This window comes from Hippocampus zosterae, chromosome 8 (genome assembly GCF_025434085.1).
Source record: "Hippocampus zosterae strain Florida chromosome 8, ASM2543408v3, whole genome shotgun sequence".
Taxonomy (NCBI): domain Eukaryota; kingdom Metazoa; phylum Chordata; class Actinopteri; order Syngnathiformes; family Syngnathidae; genus Hippocampus; species Hippocampus zosterae.
In genome coordinates, this window is record NC_067458.1 from 22081600 (window position 1) to 22100633 (window position 19034).

The 19034-nt window shown below is 45.5% G+C and overlaps 3 protein-coding genes across 5 annotated transcripts; all 3 read right to left on the reverse strand.

Moving 5' to 3' along the window:
• Positions 1 to 613: 613 nt before the first annotated feature.
• On the reverse strand, positions 614 to 3943 carry plcxd1 (phosphatidylinositol-specific phospholipase C, X domain containing 1). Of its 3 annotated transcripts, none has more exons than XM_052074298.1 (7): positions 3838 to 3943; positions 2661 to 2763; positions 2428 to 2570; positions 1877 to 2005; positions 1595 to 1750; positions 1211 to 1394; positions 614 to 1086 (listed from the first exon to the last, which is right to left on the reverse strand). In XM_052074298.1, the coding sequence occupies exons 1-7, from the start codon at positions 3859 to 3861 to the stop codon at positions 851 to 853; spliced, it is 975 nt and encodes a 324-aa protein (XP_051930258.1). In that variant the 5' UTR covers positions 3862 to 3943; the 3' UTR covers positions 614 to 850. The 3 variants fall into 3 exon arrangements, with proteins under 3 accessions (XP_051930258.1, XP_051930259.1, XP_051930257.1); XM_052074299.1 differs by lacking the exon at positions 3838 to 3943 and adding an exon at positions 3429 to 3801; XM_052074297.1 differs by lacking the exon at positions 3838 to 3943 and adding an exon at positions 2927 to 2983.
• Positions 3944 to 4659: 716 nt separating this feature from the next.
• Positions 4660 to 12927, reverse strand: jade3 (jade family PHD finger 3). Its single transcript, XM_052074290.1, has 12 exons — positions 12721 to 12927; positions 10579 to 10647; positions 10352 to 10411; positions 10185 to 10264; positions 9958 to 10115; positions 9571 to 9761; positions 8764 to 8975; positions 8191 to 8358; positions 7990 to 8106; positions 7209 to 7679; positions 6939 to 7056; positions 4660 to 6388 (listed from the first exon to the last, which is right to left on the reverse strand). Exons 3-12 carry the CDS (start codon positions 10398 to 10400, stop codon positions 5541 to 5543), a joined length of 2412 nt encoding a protein of 803 aa, XP_051930250.1. The 5' UTR covers positions 10401 to 10411; positions 10579 to 10647; positions 12721 to 12927; the 3' UTR covers positions 4660 to 5540.
• Positions 12928 to 13495: 568 nt separating this feature from the next.
• On the reverse strand, positions 13496 to 18625 carry rp2 (RP2 activator of ARL3 GTPase). Its single transcript, XM_052074294.1, has 6 exons — positions 18332 to 18625; positions 16700 to 16975; positions 16243 to 16635; positions 15727 to 15841; positions 15400 to 15485; positions 13496 to 15201 (listed from the first exon to the last, which is right to left on the reverse strand). Exons 1-6 carry the CDS (start codon positions 18497 to 18499, stop codon positions 15118 to 15120), a joined length of 1122 nt encoding a protein of 373 aa, XP_051930254.1. The 5' UTR covers positions 18500 to 18625; the 3' UTR covers positions 13496 to 15117.
• Between the last annotated feature and the right edge of the window lie 409 nt (positions 18626 to 19034).

Consider the following 19034-nt stretch of genomic DNA (forward strand, 5'->3'; position numbering starts at 1 on the left):
ACTGTAGTTGAGGAAACATATGGCATGTCAATTAATACAAGAAATTATTCTTCTGTGACATTGAAACCTTTCTGAAATTGAATTATAATATGAATACAGGGAACTCCATGAATTCACATTTCATATGGCAAAAACTTTGGGTCACATTGGGGGGCGGGGTCTGTTGTAAATGACACGTATTCTATGTCATACAGCTTTTAAATGACGGCTATTCTTTCATGATGATGTCACACAGAATTGGGACCGCGATCCTAGGAAGAAAGTCATTCTGGACAGTTACATACGGTCACGTACTGAATCTCAAAATGGACCACTTGAAAAAAATCATTTAAAAATTCATTCATTCATTCATCTTCCGAGCCGCTTGATCCTCAGTAGGGTCGCGGGGGGTGCTGGAGCCTATCCCAGCTGTCTCCGGGCAGTAGGCGGGGGACACCCTGAATCAGTTGCCAGCCAATCGCAGGGCACACAGAAACGAACAACCATCCATGCTCACACTCACACCTAGGGACAATTTAGAGTGTTCAATCAGATAATTTTTCAAAATTATTCCTTTTTCAAATTTTGACAAATTTCAAAAAATTCTAAATTTTTCATGAATCTGTCAGCCGAGACAAGTATATTCATGACACAACAGGAAACCAAGACAAGCAAAGGACAGGGAAAAACAATTGAAGACAATCACCATAACCAGGAGACACAAGGACAGGAAGTACAGCTTCTGAAATGAGAGCCAAAAATGTCCTCCAAAATAAAAGCAGATGACAATGCGAATAACGAGAACACAAAACGTGTGATTCCTGCTTTTCTGAGGATGGGGTGCAGCATTAAGAAGCACAAACGTGTGCTCTTAACCCAGTAGTTTGCCGTTAAGCGACACGACGATTTGCGCAAAGCGGCCCTCGCTGACAAAGTCGCCCGCCACGATGTTGAGCGAGCGCGGGTGGCTGCTGGGCGTCTGCTCGTGGACCCACGAAAGCAGCGTGGGGTTGGTGGACTTCACCAGACCCTTCAGAGACTCTGTCAGATTCTTGGTGATATACGGCAGGTCCACCGTCAAGTTGATCCCGGTGACAAAAAAGCCTCCTGAAACAAATGTCAAGAATATTTCAAAACAAAATGGTGTCATTTTGTTGACTGTAAAGTAGATTTTTTTGGGAAAACGATTATTGATGCTATTTTAATCGGTGTTAAGTTTTGCGGTGCTTACGTGGTCTGCCACTTTGCTTTGCCTTCTCCAAGGTGTGAATCAGATCCTGTGCCGTGGTCTTGTTGGCCCACCGATAAGGAATGTGATCCCAAAGGAAGTGGTGGTGGCGAACCGTGGCTTTGTTGTCGTATGACACGATCACTTGGTGACCCGATTGCCACAGCTTACGAAGAGTTGGTACGTCCTGAAACGCAAACCGTGACATTTGAGTCTGAACACAGCTTTTGACACCAAACCTGAATAAATGGCATTTTTTTCCCCCTCAAAATAAATCAGTGCATCTTTCTTGAAAAAAAAAAATACTCATAGCATTACAGATTTTTTTTTCCTTGATAATTGTTTTCCTCCCAACATAGGATTTTTATTGAAACATCAAGGGAGTACCATTTTGGGACAGAGTTTGGATGAGAAGATATTTTCAATGGTGGTGACGAGCCGCATGTGGCGCTTGTCGTCGAGGTCCAGGAAGTGGCTGAAGGACAGGATGACTACCTCTTTGGGATGAGCATCCAGCCACGTGCGAATCTCGCGCAGAATCATCTGTCGGGAGAACGCAAGTACCACCCATATGCTTTCAAACAGCCTAATAGCAAATGAAACCACTTGCAAGGAGCATGTGTCGAAAATGCTTCGCTGCTGTGGAGTGCGCCCGTCTGGTAGTCTTACCTCCACGGTGGCCTTGCTGTAGAAGCCGTGGTAGAAGTAGAGGCTGGTGGAGGTGTCGTTTGGCCTGTGTGCGATTCGCAGGTCGCAATAGCGGCTGCCGCTGTTCAGCTGCTCTGTCACCGTGACATCCTACAGCACATACATAAAACCCCCACCCCATGCCACTACAGTCCTTCCTTAAAAGTATTGGAATTTATTTTTTTCGTATACGTTTTTTTTCCTGAAATTATACAACTTAAAAAAAAACCTCTTCGTCCATATAACATGATCATTTTTCTTGATAAAATATATAGAGGAAGTAAAACCACAATTTATCTCAAACATGTTGGAGTTTTAGCCCACTCGAAATTTCAATAGCGGGCAGATTTTTTTTTATATTGTCAGTGGTGGTTTCTGACAGGCTCAGTATGTAGGGCCGCACAAGACCGCAACGTGCCCCGAAACCAAAACTGCTTGGCATTCGTGCAAATTGCGCCCCCTTGTGGAGTCATATAAAGCCCACTCCGGTGTTTTCGTACTAGTTCTTTTCATCTCCTGCGTAAAGATCATACCTGCGTTACGGACCACTTGTGCATTACGGGTCGAATGAGGCCTCTCGCGTATTTGTCCGCCTTCTGCAACATGTCAGGTTGGGTCACGTCAATGGGAGATTTATGGTGTTTATCCAAAGCGTATGTGATCGTGTTGTGGCTGCCTGCATGGACAAGGAATGACACGAAACGGTCGCATTCCCCACCTGAAGGCTGACAAAAAAATTAAAAAAAATTGTGTGCGGGCGGCCTACCCGGAATGGCCAAGTGGTAAAGCGGGGTGTCGAGCAGGTCCGCCGGCATGCGAGTCATCCAGCTGTCCATGGGAATGTCAGTCACCCACTTTGCGTTTATCGGCTCCATGCGCAAACATCCGCAGGGGGAAAAGTCAGAACCGTGCACAAAGCATGTGAAAAAGGCAGGTGGACCATTAATTGAATAACACGAAAAAATCTACTACATGGTCGAAAATGTAGTTTATAAAAGTATCTACTTGAAGCACCGAAATCGGTCCTATTACCTCCGTGTTTGCGGAGATAGTTGATCCCATGACGTCTCCACTGGCACCGCACCCGCACTCCTGCGTGTCACAATTCACCTCGCCCACACATTAATTGTGTGATTTGCAATTGCACAAAAAAACGTTTGCGATCGCGCTAAAGTTCTTAATGATGAGCTTCCCCACCGAAAAGGCTTTTGTTATGTATCTCGAGCATGCTCCTTTGGAGGCAAAGAATGACTTTCCAAATTATCTCAGGAACGTAAAATTTTACGATGTAGCCTTTTACTCGAGCTTTGTCATTTCATTGAAAACCGCATTACAAAAATTTCATTTCAAATTATTCATAGAATTGATCCAACTGAAGCCTACAACTGAAAAAAGATGTCCAACAAAGACAATGAGTTGGATTTTGAATATATATGTATAAATATAAACTGCATTTTAAAAGTGATTACAACAAAATGTCAGCATAATAAGCCTCCGAATGTATTCTTGACAATAATTTTGTGATAATACTCACCGTGAATGGTTTTCCGTTCCTCACGACTGCTAAAAATCCAGCAAAACTATCGAAATGAAAGTCAGCTTGCCGGGTCCATACGCGAAGTTGCTGCTGGCTAGCTTGCACCTTGCTCAGTAGCTTGCATGCTTCCTTTCTGCTGTCTCTCGCAGAGTATTTTGATGCGAACGTAGCATGTGGCGTGTCAAAGTGCCGCTTTGCATTCTAACCGTTTCGTTGGTGGTATTTTGTCATTGCAAATTTGACACATCGCAGAACCTGTTCTCTCCACAAAGGTGAATCCTTCGGTTCATTCATCCTGAAGTGTACCATACTCGTCATCTTTTTTTTCCTTTTCGCCATCTTATTCATCGAAGGTTTAGCTTTGAGCTAATGACCGAGCGGGCTGATTCAAAAAGGGGGCGTTGACCTGTTTCCACGGCAACAGCAACATAGGCCAGTATCATCCAATCAAAATTGCTCCTGAAGCCAATTGCAGCCGGAACAGGACATGAGCAGTGAAAAATCAATCGATGGATGCATTAAACAAGCAAGTCATATATGGCTTGCGAGCCATAGGTTCCCGAACCCTGTTGTAAAGTATACACACACACACACACACACACACGTGGGCATTGACCGACGTGAACTGACATTGTGAAACTTTTGAGGTAGTATCAGAAACGGCTATCGCACCGCCTGCAAAAGCCCGCGTAACGTTTGTCATTCCAAGCATATTTCGTTATTTAGTCACTTTAGTCTAGGCATTGTTGCTCTCTCCTACAGGCGGGGTACAGCCTGAACCGGTTGCCAGCCAATCGTTGGGCACACACACGAACAACCAATCACACAATCACACTAAGGGACATTTTAGAATGTTCCATTAGCCTGCCACGCGTGTTTTTGGAACATGGGAGGAAACCAGAGTACCCGGAGAAAACCCACGAAGGCACGGGGAGAACATACAAACTCCACACAGGAAGTTCCGGAGCTGAAATCGAACCCTGCACCTCTGCACCGTGAGGCCGCCGCGCTAACCGCTCTCTCACCGGGCCGGCCTAATTGTAATTAAACTGAAGAAGTAAATCGGTTTCTATCGATTTAAAATCACTGAAATAAAAAAATACATTAACATTTAAAATGAAGAATTTAAATAGATAAAAATGTAACATTTTAATTCAAAACAATGTTTTGAAATTTACATGACAATTCAGTAATTCGTGTGGAAGAATTTTGAATAAAACCAAAAATGTCTTGATTTGCTTCTTTATTATCAAAGGATGAGACAAGAAAAGAGTGAAGGCAGCGAATATGTGACGACAGTGGCATTGCGAACGTCAAGAATTTAGTGTTCTCCATTGAAGTCAACTCCAATTGTTTCTTTGCAATGTTTTATGCATCCACTCGGGTCAAAACACGGAATTGAGATCAATATTGCATTTATGGTCTATGAATTTAGCAGCAAAATCCTCCCGCTTTTATCCATCCAAGAGGGTGGCCATTTTGTCACTAGCTATCACCGTTGGAAAAGGTCGGGTAACGACCAATCACGGCTAGGCTTCTGAATGTTTCAAGACCCCAAAAAATAAAACAGCTGAGCCGTGATTGGTCATTACAAGACCAAACTCAGGAAAAAAAAAAAGAGTTGACTTCCCCTTTTACAACTTGGCAACATTTTTACTCCCCAAAAATGTTTTTTCCAAGGCAACTTTTTTTTAAGGAAAAAAAAAATAGGACATTTGTTTTGACTATTGACCTATTGACTGAAAAGTTCACGTACTTGCTGTTTTTGTGTTCTGGCCTTAGTATTAAAATACCGATTTGCTGCCATCTTTGTGCCAAGAGACAGTATTGAAGTGAAGGAATGAGATGAATTGACTCACATTGAAGAGAAACGCTGTGTTGATGTGTGCTTTTGAGAGGCGTGGGGTAGGGAGTGACATCGGCAGCTCGAGTCCCGGGTGGGTCTTCTCATTTTGTTTTGGAATGTTTGGTCCGTTTCTTACAACACTGTACATCCAGCTGTGCGATGAGGAACGGAGTGTCGCGCTGTTCAGTAAAAACTTGTGCTACGTACAGACGCGCTAACAGGTTAGCACGCTAATTGCGTCTTCTCGCGGAGCGGGTCTGTCGTCACCTTTGTACGCAATGCGAGGCGGTTCCCAGTGACCGTCTCCCACGCCCGCCACCGCTGCCTTTCTGGTCGCTTCCGGTTGCCCTTCGGGTGGTGTCCGGCGTAGGAGGCTCGCCCTGGCGCCGCCGCCTCCCCTTGGCCTCGGGCTCCGAGTCGCTGAGCTCAAGGTCGGGGCAGTAGCCGTCGCTGTCATGGTACAAGCGCGCGTTGTTGGCCGGCACTGGCTTAGGCCAGAGTTTTTCCTTGCGGGCGAGCTTGTCCGAGGCCCGCATGTCCTCAGTGGTCCGTACCAAGTTCATGGTGGCCTCCTTGAAGGACCTGCCAAAGTGTTCCATGGCCGACTTACCGAAAGCGCCTTTGTCCAGCGGTTGCTTCGGCGCGTCGGGCTCACCCGGCGTCTGGCACGAGCTGTCTTTCTGCGCAACCAGTTTCTCCAAGAGGCCATTTTTGGAGGCGCGCTCTTGCTCAGCTTTGCCGTTGGAGGAGTGGCCGTGCAATGGGGGATGCAGAGTCAGAGGCTTCCCGGCCAGCAGCTTCCCCGCCACGGGCTTCCCAGACAACGGCTTCCCCGCCACCGACTTCCCGGCCGGCGGCTTCCCCGCCACCCGGCCGTTGGCGCGCTCCTCCCGCCGGGCGTGGCCACGCAGCTGAGGCTTGCCCTGGCCCAGGCCCTCGCTGGCTCGCTCAGACACGTTTCCGCTGTTGTCCGGGCAGAGAGGCCCGTTGACCGTTTTGGAGGCGGTGTGGGAGTTCCCCAGGCTGGAGGCTTTGGGCATTTTCAGCTTCAGTGTGATCCTGGGAGGAGGCCGGAAGAGAACACTTTCCACCGGGAAGGACGCAGCAAGGCCTTCGGAAGAGGACCAAAAAAAAAAAAGAGTCACCATGTTATTTTATTTGCTTTCTGAGAGTCCCGAAACAGGTGGATGTGAACACTTACAAGGGGGGGGGTCACAAGATCGGGGGCTGGAGTGGTCTTATCAGATAAAGATTTGCTTTTCCCAGTATGTTCATAAGGGTCAGCTAAGTTTGTGATGTGTGGCAGAGATGCAGATCCCCCCCAGCCCCCTAATATCCTCTCAAATATTTTTCCAAACCCAATTCCAACATAGGTGCGGTGTTGGCTTAAATATAAATAAAACCAATAAAATGATATCAGCAAATCATGTTCAACTTATATTTAATGGAATCCACTACAAAGACATGAACTAGCTTGTCTTTGTTGTGGATTGAAAGAAATACAACAGATTTGAGTGACAGGGACTAGAAGTGTGGCAATATCCCGCTGTTGGCGCCTGTGTGAAAGGCCAAGATTGATCATAGTGTTGTTCCTGTAGCAATTAGCGGTGGCCCTGCCTGAAAGGGGGGAGGGGGTGCAGGTCAAGCAAAAGGCAGCTCACCAGCAGAGATCTCCTGGCTCATGAGGGTGACGTGCAGATTGAACATTTGCTCTTGGGCCTTGCTCTGGAGCAGCTTGAGCTTCTCCCGTCGACTCACCATGTAGCACAAGTTCCTCACCTGCGTTAACGCGCGACACGCCACAAATACAATCAGCACAGAAGTCATTTGAACATGTTTGAAATTTTAATTTCATTTTCCCCAAAAAAATCCTTTGGAATGACACGTGACACCTTCAAATTACGGCGGCGAAAATGATGAATTGCACTGACCCTCTCCAGGTCCTGTCGCAGGTGCATGAACATGCGCATGCGCGTGTGGATGCTGTCCTGGTGTGGCTGGAGCACCAGGTTCTCCTCGTCTTCCTTGGGTGCCAGCAGGGCCTTGTTAAAGTTGCTTTTCCTCTTTAGCTTCCAGTACTGGTAGACAAAGTCCACCAGGCACTGCGAGAGCCCCACGGCCCGAGACACCTCTTCCGGCCGCACCAGCGCGTAGAACTCCTCCTCCAGCTCCTGCAGCCGCTGCGCCCGCAGGCCCACCTTGACCGAGTCGGAGGGCGGCGCCGGGGGCTTGGCGCGCGCCGGGCTCAGGCCCGCTTCGCCTGGCACTTTGGGCTTGCTGTGCTTGAGGCAGTACGACTTGAACTTGACCTCGTCGCCCTCGTCCAGGATGGTCTTCATCTCCAGGCTGTGCTCAAAGGCGCATGTCACGTGGAAGGGCGTGGTGCAATTCTTCACCGAGCACTGTGGGGAAGGGCAACGCGTAGGAAGCGGGTGAGTTCAAGTGGAGTCAAGAATTGCAGATATGTGCTCCCTTCTATGAGCTCCAGTTAGGAGGCGAGCAGCAGCATTTGGGACCAACTGAAGACGCCTGAAGGAGGACTGGCCGACCCCAAAATCAAGTGCGTTACAGTTCTTCAGTTGAGCCGTCACAAAGTCATGGATTACCGTTTCTAAGTGCTGCTGCGAAAGGAATGGCTTTACCGAGCTGCCGATGAGACCCCCCCCGCCAAAATTGTAATCGTAATTAAAATGCGATTAGTTGCTGCCTCACCTGAATGCACGCGCCCGTCTTGATCTTGCACACGCTACAGATGAGCGACCAGCGGCTGGGTGGGATGTGGGACACTTTGGTGATCGGCTCCATCCTTTCAGGGCATGCGATGCTGACCTGTGTGCAGTGATGCAAACGAGTGGGAGCTGTGAGCTGGTAATCAGCCAAGGATTAAAAAAAAAATATATATTTTTACTTCACCTCGGGGATCCACAGGGCGCAACTGACATGCGCCCACTTGGTGCCGGCACGCGTCGCCTTCATGGCTCCGCCCTTTTTGGGACACAGGAGGCACTGGGGGTCGATGCCCAGCACGCACGTGCGGCACAGCCAATTCCCGACGGGCACTTTGACGATTCCATAACAGGCCTGGTTGGGGGAAAGGAAGTACACCGTCTTGTCACGTGGCTCCCTTCGCTACCCTAGCTGTGAATCACTCTCTCGCATCTATCCTGCGAACTGTATGTAGTGAGCTCATCATATTATTTTTTTAAACTACGGTTTGAATGTGAAATGAGTAGGATTGCAAACGGAGTGTAAAATTTAGGTCGATTTCCAGAATGTCTCGGGGTAATATGAGATCTGGACTTTTGGGAAATATTCCATGGGTATCAAGATTTTAGTGAACTAAATGGTATAGAAAAATCCCTATACAGTGTACCCGCTAATCTCGTTAGCATCAACTACAAAAAAAAAATCTTCAGTCGAGGAGTAGCGAAAGAGTGAATGATTCCTAACGCAGGCGAGGTGAAACAACCTTTTGTGCAACCGTACCTGGTGAACGCAGATGTTGCACTTGTCGCAGAAAACCATGTCGTTGCCTTCCTCGCTGTCGGGCGAGCGGCACACGTCGCACACCACGTCCTCGTCGTACTCGATGCCCAGGCCCTCCACCGTCTCGATGGCGTGCTTCATGTTGTCGTGGCACTGGCCTTCCAGCGCCTCCATGGTGCGCTCCATCGTCAGCTCGTCCACCGGGTCCTCACCTGGACACGCAGACGCAAAAAAGCAGGCTAAGATGACGGGTGGTGCCGTATCGGGCTGAGCAATATAAGATAAGATATCATTTATTCGTCCCACACTGGGGAAATTTACAGCCTCCAGCAGCAAGAATGTATGTAGAAAGAAGAGAAAAAAAAACAACAAACATCTTTCAATTAAATGCAATATGAACACAAAATGGATAAATCGCAGTACTATTTACAATTTTCCTTCACATCATTTAATTATTATCATTATTATGATTGTTATTTTTTATTCATCAGCCTGACAGCAGTCGGTAGGAACGAGCGTCGGTATTTCTCCTTCTTGCAGCGCGGGTGTAACAGTCTCTGGCTGAAGGAGCTACCAAGTGCTGTCAGGGCGGGCTGGAGGGGGTGGGAGGGACTGGCCATCATAGCTTTTAGCTTAGTTAGCATCCTTCTGGACATTATGCATTAAGCATTATGGACAAAATGTCAGATATTGGGGCCAGATAAATTCAATTTCATTTAACCAATCACCATACCCACACGCATAAAAGCACAGACACGTACACAAAAAAAAAGTGCAAATGCCAAATTACAAATACGGGTGGCTTACCCATCCAGAGCAGCTGGCTGTTGAGCGCGTGCAGCCAGTAGAGGTCGACGTCGTCAAGGTCGTAGCGGCACATGGCCTCTGCCAGCTCCTTGATGTTGACGTAGCCCGGCTCAGAGGACTCCAGCGTAGAGCACTGAATGTACTTTTTCTGGTGGCCATACAGAATTTCCTTGGATTTCTCCGCGATGATCCTGCACATAAAAATGACCACAATTGTGATGACAGTAAATGACTCGGTCGATAATGTTTGCGGGATGAAATTTGACTTGCACGTGGGCTTGAGTTACTGGAGGTTGATAAGTTTCTTGGAAAATGTACCATCCTAAAAGGTAGGCCTGGGTAGTGGGTACCACAGTACTTTTCTGTCTGCAACGCTGTCATCAGTACCTGACTGACGCCTGTGGGATGGTGTCCGGGCTCGCCAGAACCTGAACCCCTTTCTCCCATTCCTGTTTCCAGCTGTCGGCCAGCAGGTAGTACTCTTCCGGCGGGATGTGGTGCGAGTCAGGGAGTTTCATGGCGCTGATCAGGTCTTTTCGGAACACCTGTGAGACACGCCCAAGATTAAGATATACCGGGTGACTCCACGTGAAGGTACATTGCGGGGGACTTACTTCAGCCGGTTTCTTAGGGTCGGCGGCGGGGGTGCCCGGTTTGCTGCCATACTTGTTGGAGCAGAAGGAGGTCGAGGGACCTGGATGCAAACATGGCACGTTGCTTCAGCTGTGTGCACCTGAATGAAGGCATTTTGTCATCAGGCCGTGTTGTGCGGGGGACTCACTCTCATTGTCAGAAGTGTCGCTGCTGCTGGAGGTCCTGAGACGCTTCATCCTGTCACGTCCTGCAGACAAGATGGACGCCGCGTAACGCCTTCGGTATGACACATTGTTCGCACACGGGGAGCATGCTACTGCTAATACCAGAAATGGTAGTATGTTTACGTCAAGCAAGTACAAAAATTTGCAACTTGAATCACCACCCGTGGCTGCCGCCACTGCTCCTACTCACCATAAATCTCCAGTTGAAAAGCATGCTAATGGCTTCCTCTGACGGACACTCAAATGATTAATTTCATCCCTGAGAAGAGAAAAGGGCATGTGATGTTAGCACCATTTTCACACTAATCATTCCCAATTGTGCATTTTGGCAAATTATTTTTGAGTTGGAAATTGATTTTGAATTAATTGTATTGGTCGTTCCTTCCCTGTGAAGCAATACGTGTCATTTCAGCCTCCCTGCCTATCATCACTCTCCCATGAAGAATTAGCGTGGCAGTGGACCAAATGTGCTGTTTAAACATGCCTGGCATTCCCCATGAGGGAGCGGACGTGGTCATTTAAGTTCATGCTACGCAAACATACATCCGTCCATGTTCTTTAGCACTTATGCTCACTAGGGTCGTGGGTGAGCTGGAGAATATCACATCTGACCTTCGGCAATAGGCGAAGGACACCATCGTCAACCACACTCAAGGCTTCACTTTTGTATAATCCACAGGTGCACACAAAATTATTTTTTAAAAATGAAGTGTCATTGCAAAACATCACAAATATAGCAAATACAATGTATTGGTCACTAATCATTAATACCCTGAAATGTGTTTTTGTTGAAAAACTCATGTGACATTCATGACTGGCCGTTACGTCTGCGACGTTGCAACGCTGTTTGCCAGCCATGCAAACAGATTATATGGTTTCTGGAATGTGGAAGGGAAGCTGAAGTCAGTGGTGATGAGAACATGCATACTCCACACAACCAGCCTTAATTGTTCCACAAGCTATTGTTAAGGGGAAAAGGAGAACGAGCAGCAGAGTCCTTGTCAACATCTGCTGTTGACATGAGGAGTTTCCAGTACAAAGCCGAAAATGTTACGCTGATATGACAATGGAAAGGATGGGTGTCCAAACTGAGGGTAACATGGAAGAACACAAGAGCCAATTTGACATTTTTTCCAATGTTACAACACCAATCCATCAGCCAGTTCTGTTGTTTTTATGTATACATCTATATATCCATCCATCCGTCCATCTTCTGATCCGGTTTATCCTCACATGGGTCGCGGGGCATGCTGGAGCCTATCCCAGCAGTCTTCATGCAGCAGGCAAAGGACACACTGAACCGGTTGCCAGCCAATCACAAGGCACACAGAGATGAACAACCATCCGCGCTCACACTCACACCGAGGGACAATTTAGAGTGTTCTAGCAAACTGCCATGCATATTTTCGGAATGTGGGAGGAAACCGCAGTACCCGGAGAAAACCCACACAAGCATGGGGAGAACATGCAAACTCCACACAGGACCATTCCAGAGCCAGTATTTTATTTTACTTAATAGAATTTAGTAAACTAACTTGTTATCTCCTTTTAAATGTCTTAAATTCTTCTACTTTTCTGCCTTTAAGTGCTCTTGGGTAACTATGTGCAAGTGTGAAATGCACCATGTAAAACATAAAAATACTTAAATCATTATTTCTACTTTTATCATTTACACAATAAGCCAATAAGTTTCTCGTTAGGTACAGAATATATGAATATTTTGACATCTCTACTTCATATTAGCACGTGAAATGGGGCACCTAGCTAGCAAACTAGCTAAACAGACGGAGAGGGAGGGGTTGACGGATGTGACAACACAACATGGGAACCCGTTGTTCGAAAGCTTAGAAACAATACGAAAATTGCGCCAAGCGCTTTGTTTTTGTCGCTGTACTCATGTCGCGTAAGATTTATTCCCAACCGTAGAATTACTTTCACACCCAGACTAGTTTCTCGGGAAAAAATAAAGCGTCAAAAAAAGCTTTCGAAAGAGCTTTGGCGCCAAGTCTAGTCGACGCCTTGGAAGAGCGGGAGACGACGAAGGCCAAATCAAACATGGGCGCCACCACCACCAGCGCACCGACATGTCACTTCCTCACAGTGGAGCCTTTAAAACGAGGGACAAGGTGGGGGGTGGTGAACAACTACACGTCCGTTTAATCGCCCAGTGTGACCAAACGACGAAGCAAGCGTTCAGGGGATGAAATCAAACAAAACGCCTCGTTTACTGTTAGGACGGCCGGGTTTTAAAAGCAAGCATCCACGGGGGCACGTCCTGCTACTTCGAGGCAGGAAACACACGGGCATATTGTTCACGCTTCCACCATTTTACCTTCAAATATAAGCCCCGGGAGGTCCGCTTTATCACACCCGTACGACGTCCAGCGTACAGCACACTGCGTGTAGCCACAAAAAAGAAGTATTTGAGCGTGGTAATGGGTTAAATTGAGTGTTTTTTGAGGTGGTTCTCCTCCGGGGCTTGCAGTCAGTCGGCCCACTAACACGGCACAACAGCCCTATTGTACCGAATAGCCCGCCGGGTCCTAAACCCGGCCGATTTCGCCTCAATCCCTGGTGAGTGCGTTTGATTTGGGCGCTGGCGTTCGGCGTTGGGACGGGTGCACATAGATTTAGAAGAGCAATGTTTTTAATATACAGTAGCACGCTAAAGTTAGTCAAAATGAATGTTTTAAAAGTACATGATCAAACTGAAACCTATAATGTAAATATTACATTTCAACACGACAGTAAAATTAAAACAATTTAGGTGTCAGCAATCTTTTTTGAAGCCGAGGTCTACTTTTTGGTTACTGACTAATGTCAGAACATTTTTGACTTGTCCTTCCAATAACTTTTGTTTTCAAACATTAATTAAGGTCAACTTTTTATTTACTGACTGAATATTTTGTCATAAGACAAACATTTCGGGCCTTTCCACCCATCTGGAAGATTGTCAGACTAATTAATGGCATATGAAATGATTTTAGGTGGAAGTGAAAGCTGCCAAGAGTGATTCATGCCTGAGTTGTGCCCAACAGGAAATCAGCATTGTTACTACCAACTCTTACAGTGCTACACTAAAGACAAAAAAAAAAATAAGAACTGTGTCACAAATGTAAAAACATTTACTAAAAAACGTACAGCGTCGAACATCAATTGGTTTCTATACAAAAACAATCAAAGCACATAAAACACTGTGCAAAAAAAAAGACTGATCACATGATGGCCTACATAAATAAAAAAAGCATACATGTCCATTTCTTTTTTGAGTAAACAAAAGGTGCGTTCCGTCGTACATTAAAGTATAGTACACACACGTGACGATCTTTACAAAGATTTATACATGAAATATGAGGCATTCTTGTGCTCCTGATGTTTCAGACAGTGAAGCAAACCAACACTAGAGCTACACGTTGAAAAAATAAATACAAACTACATACAAGTACATGTTGACCAGTGGTGCCAAGTACCTACGTACAAATGGTTACTAAACTTAAGTAGATCTTTTAGGACTCACTTATCAAATTACTAATCACCGGCACCATCACAGTCTCAGAGTCATATCTGAAAAAACTCACAACAATCCACGTAACAAAACTGCAGGTTTGCTAAACCATTGCAAAGCATTCTCTCCTGGAATGCATCATTGTGTTTCAGCACCTACATGCTGGGTATTTTTTGTTGTTTTTTATTGGGGGGGTGGGTCAACCCATGTGTTTTTGTGGAAAACTTTTTCCCTCCACGAATTTGGGGTTCAAGAAAAAATTCTCAATGCTGAATGAATGCTGGGCGTCACTTGTACATGGATTCTTGTTATTCACGGACTGTCAAATAGCAAACCCAGCAGTTGTCTTACGTGAAATCGTGTTTAGCTTTTACATGTTCCGACCGCCAACTAGCCCATGAAAGTGACTGGATTGGATGACCGGGTCAGGAAGGTGAGACCAATGCAACCGAGAGAAAGTAAGTGTGGTCTAAGTCATTGGATTTGTTCCAATAAAGGAGTTTGAAACGGGTCGGACCGGCAATCTTATGAAATAAAAAACCTGCCTGTGTGTGTGGGAAAGCCGTCAAGGAAGCGGCGGTATGAATTCATTTTGACTTTAGTAATTAATGACATTTCAGCGCTGGTGGTACAGTATAGTGATGCGGTTTAAAAATCACTATCCCCCCCCCCCCTGAAAAACAAACCAAAAAAAAAAAAGTTATGCAACTGATTCACTGCGGTGACCCGACGCCACAAGCCAAAAGGTCGCAACAAACTTAGGCGCATGTCACAGTGTGTGCTATATATTATATATATATATTTTTTTTTACTGTAGGATTTGAATCCTTTTCTCTACTTTTACAACTCTCTTTTTTTTTTTTTACATAAGTATGTGCATTTCGACATACAAGTACTTCTGGGATGCAAGTACTTCTCTCGGCTCTAACGCCAACAGCGAACAAACAGCAAATGGTAAAACTGTGGATAGCAGGAGCGCGAATCTCAATTTGCATCGGCTGCATAAATAACACGATCGTGCGGCCGCGCTGTACATTCAAAGCTACTCGGGTCATAAACACTACGACTCGGGGTTAACCCTTCTTGTGTGTTTACAGCCGTGGATTATTTCTTAAAGCAGCAGCAGCAGGTCCGGATGGTGTGTGGCCCACACTGATTGTAGCAGTGCATTAAAAAAAAAAATAATAATAATAACGGCGTCCAAATATGTATGGACCTGACTCCTCACAAGCCCATTTGTATGTCGGCGAAGTTGAAGAAGTTGTCCACATCACGAGAAGATGTGTTCTTGTTGTCCGAGACGAAAACCTGCAGGGAAGGAATCAATGAAAATTCAATGAAGTAAAAAAAAAAAAAAGTTTATGCTTTTGTTAAATAGAAAAATAGCAGTCTATAATATTGCATTTCATTAAAACATATTAAAAGGGCGTAATTAAAGTAGTTTTTGCTTCAGCTCAATGGACGGTGTTCTGGTCATGAGTATTGGCCGACAAATGCAATGCTGACCTTAGTGCCGGCAAACACCTCGCCGGCTATGTTCTTGCAGGCTTCTACGACACCGTCACCGTTAAGCTCCAGGGCAATGACGGGACCTTTACAATAAAGACCAAAAAAAAAAAAAACTGTCACAAAGTCGATCTAGTGAGGCGATAGAAAAAGTATGGTGTAGACCATTTTAAATAAACATTTGAACTCTCGACCTCGCAAAGGTATCTGGTTTAAAAATGAAATGTGGCCCTTTCTCATAAATGTTTGGCCACCCATTAATGAAAGTATTTGTGGGCCAATGAAAACGATGCAACAATCAAGATGTTGAGAAAGCAATTAAGTGACCTTTGCTGATCCACTCCACGAGATCCTCAGCATTGTTCTGGAACACACGCTTGACGTCTTCGGGCCGCATCGACACCTCTTTTGTCTGGATCAACACGAAGCCTTTGGCGGTCGCCTGAGCGGAAGGGAAAAGTCACGACGAGAAACATTTGGTGCGGAAGGAAGACGGGAAGGAATGAAGAAACGAATATGCACGCAAACGATGTTTTTGAGCTCGCTGATGATGCGGCATTCGAGATGAGTGACGCATAGTTTGGCAGCAGCGCGGTCATGAGCGGAATATTTGAGTAAAAACATATGTGGAGGAAAATGATGCAATTAACAACTGATAGCCAGCGTCAAATCGATCCTTTTTATATTCTCTCAAATTCCTAGAATTCAATCATTTTTGCATTTTAACACAATTTCTTAACTTTATTACTATTAATATTATAATCGTTATTTTGTTTATTTACATATTTTTGTATTTATAAATGCATCATTGCGCTGTATTAATTAACGAGACAATTTCCTCACCTCGTCGATCATTTTGCGCGCATTGGCGGTGGTGTACTCCCCGGCGAAGAACATAAACAGGCAGGACTCGTCGCTATCCTTGCGGCGGCCTCCTTTGGTCAGAGGCACGATGCTGCGCGCCGCGTCCGCCGAGATGCGGACCGCCTTAAAGTCCGAGTCGGCGCCGGGGGCCGGCACGGACTCTAGCACGGCGGCGCTTTCGGGCAGCAGGCTCCAGTTGGTCTCGCCGGCCACGGGCGTGAAGTCGTGGACGTTGCTCCAGTTGTTGTTGAAGATGCTCAGGCCGGCATCCTTGAAGTGGAAGGCCAGCTCGGGGTAGTAGTATTGGAAGCAGCCCATCTTCACGCCGGTGGACGACTCGATGATGGGTTGCGTGGCGCAGCACAGGAACACCTGTGGTAACAAGTTGTTAGTTTCTCGGAAAAAAAAACGATATAAATAGAAGCACAAACAGCACCTCCATCTTTTTACAGTCCCGTGTGCGGAACTGCTGGCACGCCACCACGCAGCGGATGTCCTTGCAGTCCCGGAAGAAGACGCTGCCCTTGACGGGGCCCAAAACGATGCGACAGTTGACGCAATCGTCAATGGTGACGGCCGCCGAGTGGTCGAAGACGTAGATGTCACAGTTGTGGCAGTCCTGGATGACAAACTGTTGACCGTTCAGCTTCCCGGGGAGGCGACCCGCCGTGACGTCTTTGAGGCCTGTCAGCATGTAGTCTTTGGGGTCCACCTGCATAAAGACAAATAGTAGGGCGTAACGATATTTAAAAAAAACAAAAAAACAATGGAACTGTGATTTTCTCCCCGAGTATTGCGATGGTGATTTAATATGAAATTATTTTTTTCAAGGTCGTCTCCCATATATTTATTTTGAGAGGAGAAAAAGCCAATCTCACAAGTAAAAGGTCATATCGCTTCAAGAAAGGAATATTTCTTCAGTCGTTCTTACAAGAAATTAGTATGTTTTGGCGAAAACCCCCCGATGTAATAAAGCTCTATTTCAAGAAAAATGTCCTAATTGAGTTAATATTCTGCAAATTCAATGTAATCATCAGATAGCATCAATTAATACAGTTTATAGCAAACATTAGAGCAAACAACTGCATTTAGCCGTTATGCTACACAAATGGAATAAACTGCTTACAGCACATGTATCAAACTCAAAGCCCGGGGGCCAGATCCGCCCCGCCAGGTCATTTTATGTGGCCCACGAAAGCAACTCATATGCGTCAACTTGTTAAAGCCTTTACCGAAATGTCAAATTGTCATGTGTACTAAATAACATTGAGATTTTGCAATAATTTCATTACCCTGTTTACACTCACTTGAACAATATTTGAACAAACGTATAATTGACTAGTTTTGAATGATTTCAAAACTAGTAATCTATTAATTTGTTGTGTTGGTCATAATGGCCCTCCGAGGGAAGACGGAACTCCAAATTGGCCCGCGACTAAAATGAGTTTGACACCCCTGGAATTCAGGATTCTCCCTCATACATTTGATTAAGGTCTTGTAAACGTTTTTATACCGATTTCACAATACAAACAGTATAGAAACTGGAAATAAATTACAAGCTTGGCTAAGCAAACAGAGAACAGTCTTCCTTTGGATAACAATAAATAACATTATTATTATGCAGTAGCACAGCATTAGCAGACCATTGAAGGGCGGTCATCAACCCGGAAGTTGAACTGTGGGTCAGGTTAAATGCGGTTAAAAGAGGTGCGTTTTGCAATCCCATAATAGGCTTAAAACAAGTTACACGGAGTGAGCGAGAGACAGAGGGAGGCCGATGGCTCGAGTGGAAAAGTCAAAGCCTGTTGGCCAAGAATAGCGATCACTCAAATGCACCTGCAGCCGAGGGCAGACGGTAGAACTAAAATATGTCCAATTGTAATGCTAGCACGCGTCATTTTCCAATCAAGTCATTCGCCATTTGCAAAAAGTGTCACGCTTAGACGTCAATCTCACCACGGCAACACTTCACGGAGGCATTATTATTACACGTAACGTGAGTCAACTTTTTAAAAGTCGGTTTAATGGTGGGTATTGCAAAACAAGGAAATGAGAAGACGCGGCGAACCTTTTCTCGCTTGTCCCAGCTGTACTGCTTCGGTGCCGCCTCGTCCGTGTTGTTGCCAAGGGGAACCGCGTTGGTGGTCGTCGTAGTTTCTACCGTCGTTGTCGTCGGTGTCCTCTCTTCCTTTTCCAACGACTTTCGTTTGGATTTTTTCGAGTAAAAGCATCCCATTTTGTTTAACTTTTGTTTTGTATTTGACGAGGTTCACTGGTAAGTTACGTGTGGCGCAAGAATGCGTGAGGTTTAGTTGACACGATTTTTTCCCCCTTCCCGTTTCCCTTTCTGGATTCACAACCAATCGGCGCAGAGGAGGATGATTCAGCAGCCAATCACATCTCTCAATTTAATGACAGGTGGGTATGTCGCTTATGGTGCATTTCCTGTCAACTGAAAAAGTAAGTTAAAATAATATTTTTATAAAATGTCGATTTTCTAAGTTTAAAATGCAACTAAAGTTCCTTAACAATGAAAGAAAAAATGTAAATATTGTATTCTTACATAGGAATTGAATTGGTAATCTAAAGGTTCATAGGCCTCAACATTTTAATATTTCTACCATCTTAGAAAGCTTTGTTTTTATGCGTGATAACCTAATCTCGCATTGTACGCCATGTAATATCATAATATTAATTTAAACGGTTATTATCAGAAGTGGAATATATTATCCTGGGTTGGAAATTCAAAAATTCACTTATACCACGACGAC